At 48.7% G+C, this 8,944-nt stretch overlaps 1 protein-coding gene across 4 annotated transcripts in view; it reads right to left on the minus strand.

Annotated features, from left to right (window-relative positions):
- Window positions 1–350, minus strand: part of AFAP1 (actin filament associated protein 1) — a 268,334-nt gene extending 267,984 nt beyond the window's left edge. For all 4 annotated transcript variants that reach the window (XM_082270842.1, XM_082270839.1, XM_082270841.1 and 1 more), the window contains exon 1: window positions 258–350. In XM_082270842.1, coding sequence (XP_082126968.1) covers window positions 258–276 — 19 coding nt within the window. In that variant the 5' untranslated portion in view covers window positions 277–350. The remainder of the gene's footprint in view (window positions 1–257) is intronic.
- Window positions 351–8,944: the final 8,594 nt, after the last annotated feature.

An 8,944-nucleotide genomic window follows, 5' to 3' on the forward strand; every position in this document is an offset into this window, starting at 1 on the left:
AATACTGGGACTATAGAAGGACAATACTGGGACTATAGAAGGACAATACTGGGACTATAGAAGGACAATACTGGGACTATAGTAGGACTTTGCCAGGACTCTGCTGGAACACCCTGTGACCATTGCTAGGACTATCCTGGGACTATAGTAGGACAGTCCTGTAGGTGATGGGGAATTATCCATGCGGTGACCCGGATGAATGTTGTCCCCCGGATGAATCCGGGTGATGATCGGACACACCGGGGATCTCCTCTTACCTCTGCAGTACTTCTGCATGACTGCTCCGCTTCATCCAGCCGTCTGCCCGGGGAGAAGAGAAGAGGAGGTCCCTGGGAGGAGAGGGGTCCCGGAGCCGCTAACAAAGCCCACAGATCCGGAGAGCCGAGAGACAGCTGTGATCCCAACCCAGCAATCCTACATAGAGCCCGCATGTCCCACTACAGCCCGACTGACACCCTCACCGGCCAATCACAGCCCGGCACAGCCAGGGGGCGGGCCCTCAGGAACAAAGAGGAGACAGAGGCTGACTGTCAGAGTGTGCTGTGTGTATACAAACAAAGGGGCTCTGATCTCTGACACCCATCATCCCTACACCTATCATCCCTACACCTATCATCCCTACACCTATCATCCCTACACCCATCATCCCTACACCCATCATCCCTACACCTATCATCCCTACACCTATCATCCCTACACCTATCATCGCTACACCTATCATCCCTACACCTATCATCCCTACACCTATCATCCCTACACCCATCATCGCTACACCTATCATCCCTACACCTATCATCCCTACACCTATCATCCCTACACCCATCATCCCTACACCTATCATCCCTACACCCATCATCCCTACACCCATCATCCCTACACCCATCATCCCTACACCCATCATCGCTACACCCATCATCCCTACACCTATCATCCCTACACCCATCATCCCTACACCCATCATCGCTACACCTATCATCCCTACACCTATCATCCCTACACCCATCATCCCTACACCCATCATCCCTACACCCATCATCCCTACACCCATCATCGCTACACCCATCATCCCTACACCTATCATCCCTACACCCATCATCCCTACACCCATCATCGCTACACCTATCATCCCTACACCTATCATCCCTACACCCATCATCCCTACACCCATCATCCCTACACCCATCATCGCTACACCCATCATCCCTACACCTATCATCCCTACACCCATCATCCCTACACCCATCATCCCTACACCCATCATCCCTACACCCATCATCGCTACACCTATCATCCCTACACCTATCATCCCTACACCCATCATCCCTACACCCATCATCCCTACACCCATCATCCCTACACCACGCATCGCTACACCTATCATCCCTACACCTATCATCCCTACACCTATCATCCCTACACCCATCATCCCTACACCCATCATCCCTACACCACGCATCGCTACACCTATCATCCCTACACCTATCATCCCTACACCTATCATCCCTACACCCATCATCCCTACACCCATCATCCCTACACCCATCATCGCTACACCCATCATCCCTACACCCATCATCCCTATACCCATCATCCCTACACCCATCATCCCTACACCTATCATCCCTACACCTATCATCCCTACACCTATCATCCCTACACCCATCATCCCTACACCTATAATCCCTACACCCATCATCCCTACACCCATCATCCCTACACCCATCATCCCTACACCCATCATCGCTACACCCATCATCCCTACACCTATCATCCCTACACCCATCATCCCTACACCCATCATCGCTACACCACGCATCGCTACACCTATCATCCCTACACCTATCATCCCTACACCTATCATCCCTACACCCATCATCCCTACACCCATCATCCCTACACCACGCATCGCTACACCTATCATCCCTACACCTATCATCCCTACACCTATCATCCCTACACCCATCATCCCTACACCCATCATCCCTACACCCATCATCGCTACACCCATCATCCCTACACCCATCATCCCTATACCCATCATCCCTACACCCATCATCCCTACACCTATCATCCCTACACCTATCATCCCTACACCTATCATCCCTACACCCATCATCCCTACACCTATAATCCCTACACCCATCATCCCTACACCCATCATCCCTACACCCATCATCCCTACACCCATCATCGCTACACCCATCATCCCTACACCTATCATCCCTACACCCATCATCCCTACACCCATCATCGCTACACCTATCATCCCTACACCTATCATCCCTACACCCATCATCCCTACACCCATCATCCCTACACCCATCATCCCTACACCCATCATCCCTACACCTATCATCCCTATACCCATCATCCCTACACCCATCATCGCTACACCTATCATCCCTACACCTATCATCCCTACACCCATCATCCCTACACCCATCATCCCTACACCCATCATCCCTACACCCATCATCCCTACACCTATCATCCCTACACCCATCATCCCTACACCTATCATCCCTACACCCATCATCCCTACACCCATCATCCCTACACCCATCATCCCTACACCCATCATCGCTACACCTATCATCCCTATACCCATCATCCCTACACCCATCATCGCTACACCTATCATCCCTACACCTATCATCCCTACACCCATCATCCCTACACCCATCATCCCTACACCCATCATCCCTACACCCATCATCCCTACACCCATCATCGCTACACCTATCATCCCTACACCCATCATCCCTACACCTATCATCCCTACACCCATCATCCCTACACCCATCATCGCTACACCTATCATCCCTACACCCATCATCCCTACACCCATCATCCCTACACCCATCATCCCTACACCACGCATCGCTACACCTATCATCCCTACACCTATCATCCCTACACCTATCATCCCTACACCCATCATCCCTACACCCATCATCCCTACACCCATCATCGCTACACCCATCATCCCTACACCTATCATCCCTACACCCATCATCCCTACACCCATCATCGCTACACCTATCATCCCTACACCTATCATCCCTACACCCATCATCCCTACACCTATCATCCCTACACCCATCATCCCTACACCCATCATCTCTACACCTATCATCCCTACACCCATCATCCCTACACCCATCATCGCTACACCTATCATCCCTACACCTATCATCCCTACACCTATCATCCCTACACCCATCATCCCTACACCCATCATCCCTACACCCATCATCGCTACACCTATCATCCCTACACCTATCATCCCTACACCTATCATCCCTACACCCATCATCCCTACACCCTTACACCTATCATCCCTACACCCATCATCCCTACACCCATCATCCCTACACCCATCATCCCTACACCTATCATCCCTACACCTATCATCCCTACACCCATCATCCCTACACCCATCATCCCTACACCTATCATCCCTACACCTATCATCCCTACACCCATCATCCCTACACCCATCATCCCTACACCTATCACCCCTACACCTATCATCCCTACACCTATCATCCCTACACCTATCATCCCTACACCCATCATCCCTACACCTATCATCCCTACACCCATCATCCCTACACCTATCACCCCTACACCTATCATCCCTACACCCATCATCCCTACACCCATCATCCCTACACCCATCATCCCTACACCTATCATCCCTACACCCATCATCCCTACACCTATCATCCCTACACCTATCATCCCTACACCTATCATCCCTACACCCATCATCCCTACACCCTGACACCCATCATCCCTACACCCTGACACCCATCATCCCTACACCAATCATCCCTACACCCTGATACCTATCATCCCTACACCAATCATCCCTACACCCTGACACCCATCATCCCTACACCCTGACACCCATCATCCCTACACCCTAACACCCATCATCCCTACACCCTGACACCCATCATCCCTACACCCATCATCCCTACACCTATCATCCCCACACCCATCATCCTCACTCCTATCATCCCTACACCTATCATCCCTACACCCATCATCCCTACACCTATCATCCCTACACCTATCATCCCTACACCCATCATCCCTACACCTATCATCCCTACACCCATCATCCCTACACCTATCATCCCTACACCCATCATCCCTACACCCATCATCCCTACACCCTGACACCTATCATCCCTACATCCATCATCCCTACACCCATCATCCTTACACCCATCATCCCTACACCCTGACACCCATCATCCCTACACCCATTATCCTTACACCCATTATCCCTACACCCTGACACCCATCATCCCTACACCCATCATCCCTACACCCTGACACCTATCATCCCTGACACCCATCATCCCTACACCCATCATCCCTACACCAATCATCCCTACACCTATCATCCCTACACCCTGACACCTATCATCCCTACACCTATCATCCCTACACCCTGACACCCATCATCCCTACACCCATCATCCCTACACCTATCATCCCCACACCCATCATCCTCACTCCTATCATCCCTACACCTATCATCCCTACACCCATCACCCCTACACCCATCATCCCTACACCTATCATCCCCACACCCATCATCCTCACTCCTATCATCCCTACACCTATCATCCCTACACCCATCATCCCTACACCTATCATCCCTACACCTATCATCCCTACACCCATCATCCCTACACCCTGACACCCATCATCCCTGACACCCATCATCCCTACACCATGACACCCATCATTCCTATACCCACCATCCCTACACCCTGACACCTATCAATCATCCCTACACCCTGATACCCATCATCCCTACACCCATCATCCCTACACCCTGATACCCATCATCCCTACACCCATCATCCCTACACCCATCATCCCTACCCCCTGACACCCATCATCCCTACACCCTGACACCCATCATCCCTGACACCCATCATCCCTACACCATGACACCCATCATTCCTACACCCACCATCCCTACACCCAGACACCTATCATCCCTACACCCATCATCCCTACCTATCATCCCTACACCCATCATCCCTACACCCTGGCACCCATCATCCCTACACCCATCATCCCTACACTCTGACACCCATCATCCCTACACCCTGACACCTATCATCCCTATACCTATCATCCCTACACCCATCATTCCTACACCCTGACACCCATCATCCCTACACCCATCATCCCTACACCCATTATCCCTACACCCATCATTCCTACACCCTGACAACCATCATCCCTACACCCTGACACCCATCATCCCTACACCCTGACACCCATAACCCCTGACACCCATCATTCCTACACCCATCATCCCTACACCCATCATCCCTACACCCATCATCCCTACACCCATCATCCCCACACCCATCATCCCTACACCCATCATCCCCACACCCATCACCCCTACACCCATCATCCCTACACCCATCATCCCTACACCCATCATCCCTACACCCATCATCCCTACACCCTGACACCCATCATCCCTACACCCATCATCCCTGATCTCTGATCCCTGTGTGTGAGCTCTGAACTGTATCTGAGCACGACAAACGGAAAAAGCTATTTAATGAATTTTAATAACCAAAGCAAACCCACTCATTCATCCGTGTCTCTATGTTTTAGTTTACTGAGTAATCTCGTTGAATCCCTCACCCCCCCCCCCCCCCTTGCATCTCTAGCTGTGGCAATCTTAAATATATGGCCAGATGATTCATGTAACATTTACTTCCTGGAATCCATCTGCCCTTAGCTCAAGCACACAGGCAGGAGGGTGTGCTTAGCTAAGAAAACCCCTCCTCTCTTCCTGAAGAATCCAGGGATGTATGACCTCATTGTGGCCTAGGCCAGGAAACCAGGAAATAACTGAAACAATGGTTAGTAAATACAATACACCTACCTATCTGGTTACTAATACTAATTAGATGTCACTGCATGTGGTTATGCACCAGGGGTAAAGTAAAGCCCCCACCTAGACAAGGTGTCATGGTGTTGGTATTCTACACAGACCTGCTTCTAGAGTCCACTACTCCACTGTTTTATATATGAACATTTGCTGAGGTTTTATGTTTTCACTGATGGACACATATTGATCACTTTATGATTTCTATATGATTCTTGATGGATGATTTGAGTGTGGACCTATGGTTCACTAAATTACTGCCATCTACTGCCTTGTTTGATATATTGCACCCACTTAGTGCACGGTTATATATTTTGATGTATATCATTTGATGTTTATTCACCTTTTATCTTTCACACTCTTACTTTGTTATATGTACTATTATGTCACGGATGCATTTATTCTTTTTACACCTATATTAGTTGTCATTCAACAGCGCAGCACTATTATTTTAATATATGTTGTGTTACATCAAACCACCCGCACATACACAGACATATGCCCTGTACGCAGATAGTGTGCATTCGGAGCGTACATCTGGCAGCTTGATACAACCTCTGGTGCATAACCACATACAGCAACATGTTCTAATTCATCTAAATGGGCGACCTGGGGGGGAGCACACTGCACGGCCCATATATGGCCGTGTGCATGAAGCCTACATGTATTTATATGTGTTTAGAAATGTCCTCTAAATGGATATAAATCTAGGTGAGACAATGCCAGTGTGAATGAGGCCTAAATATTACAGCAAGGACAACCCCCTGAAAGTGGCATACACCTCTTGAGATTACCTTACATTTACAACTCAGGTTTAAAAAAAAAACAAATTGCCAGGAGATCTGCTTTAAAGGGGTTGTAAACCCTCATTTTAAAAAGAGCAAAAAAAAAAAAAAACCAAATATGTTATACTTACCTGCTCTATGCAATCGTTTTGCACAGAGAAGCCCCAATCCTCTTTTTCTGGGGTTCCCTGCCAGCGCACCAGGCTCCTCCTCTTCATCGGGTGCCCCTGAAGAAAGCCACCTTCCCTGGGGGCCCTCGTGCTGGCTCTCTCCCGAGTTCCGCTGCTATGTCCATTAACACAGACAGCGGAGCTTGGCTCTGCTGCCCGCTTCTGTGCCACTGAGTTTAATTGACAGCAGCGGAGATCAATCCGTCCAATGAGGAGAGAGACATCAACTAGAGCCGCTGTGCTTGTGCGTATCGCTGGATCGAATCAGACTCAGGTAAGTAAAAAGGGGGGGGGGGGTTTGGGGGAGAGCTGCAGCACAGAAAGTTTTTTCCCTTAATGAATAAAATACATTAAGGTGAAAAACCTTGAGGCTGTACATTCACTTTAATGGGGACCTGAAGTGACTAGTCGTATTATTTAGAAGTACCCAAAAATCATCAGATGCATTTGAATTGAACATATATAATACCAATGGATTTAGCTAAAACCATTTAAGTAGAACTAAGCCAACACTTTTATTTTGCTCTATATAGAGTAGGGAAGAATTATAACCAGTGGCAGCTGGTGCTAACATTTTTTTGGGGGGAGCAAACAAACTAACAAACGAAAATGGTGAATGGTGAAATCACTTGTCATGCTCTCCCCTCTAGATCCGCACTCACCAGAGGATGCCTGGAAACCGGAAGTGATGTGATAATGAATATTGATTTCCTAAAATCCAAAGTGGGAGGGTTTGGGGCGCAGTGCTCTGTGCCCCGAATACAATCTTAAAAAGCCAAATTAAAGCTCAGCCTCAAATCACATGCTTTTCAAAAGTTTACAGACCTAATAGACACCCATTAGTCCGGTGCCCCACACAGTACAGACACACATACAGTATGAACGAAATACAGTTTTTATTTTTTTACTTTTTAATAAATTATAATATGACTAACATGTAGCTTTCTTCTTTGGCAAACTAACTTTGTGGGGGCAGCGCCCCTGCACCACCTATTGACGTGAGGCCACTGGTTATAACCCCTGTCAGTTCATTTGCCATATGTGTCCCATTAGAGAGATTTGCCTTCACTTCCTGTCCCATAACCTAAACAGGAAGTGGGAGGAAATCCCTCCAAAGTGATGTAATCCCTGGTTGTCCCCATTGAAACATTTGCTCTCTATTCCTGTTCTGGTGACAACCCAAAATTTGGGATTTTCTTTCACGCTCGGTGATAGCAGTAAACAAGACAAATAGAGAGGGTGAATCTCCCTACCAGGGCAATAAAAACCTGACAGGTGTTCTAATCCCTCTCCATTCTATCCAAACCTAAAAAAAAAAGTTTAGCATTCAGAAATTCTTTAACCTTTTCTGAATCTATCTGACAAAGTGAGGTAACATACTCAGAGGACATTACTAAACTGAAATCAGGTTGTGATGAATTGCGGTGACCACAGCCTCTAATTCACAGGCCGTTGTCATGAGTTTGATAACATGATATTGCAGTGACTGGGTCATTGCTGGGTCTCAGTCCTTTAGCTGGACACATTATATTCCCTGGGGGGACTTGACTGCTCATGGCAGCGATATTTATACTAAGGATCAACCGATTATCGGTAAAGCCGATATCTCAGGGGGCGGAATGCACTTTCTCCAATATATCGGAATCGGCCCCTGAGGTTACTGATATTTCCAATATTTCAGGAAAGTGCTGTACTGGGGTGATGCCTGCAGCAAGAGGCATCACCCCGGTACCGGCGTCCATAGCCGACGGTCGGCTGTCTTGTAATGACAACCGATGCGGCTGAGAAGCCGCTTGGCTGTCATTACAAGGAGCGGGAGGGGACGTCCCCCCCTCCCGCCACCTTCCACGGCTCCCCCGGGTCTCCCGTCCCACTGGGAGACCCGGGCAACTAGCCTGCACGGCCACCGAAGACCCGATCAAAGCCGCATTCGGCTCTGATTGGGTCTCCACCATGTAAAAACCCTGAAGTGATGTCAAGTACCTCACTTCCGGGTACTCAGCGCCAGATTAAAAAAAAATGACAGCATTCAAAACAGTCAAACTTGGCAT

The sequence above is a fragment of the Pelophylax lessonae genome, assembly GCF_965119305.1.
Source record: "Pelophylax lessonae genome assembly, chromosome: 1".
In the NCBI taxonomy this organism is placed as follows: domain Eukaryota; kingdom Metazoa; phylum Chordata; class Amphibia; order Anura; family Ranidae; genus Pelophylax; species Pelophylax lessonae.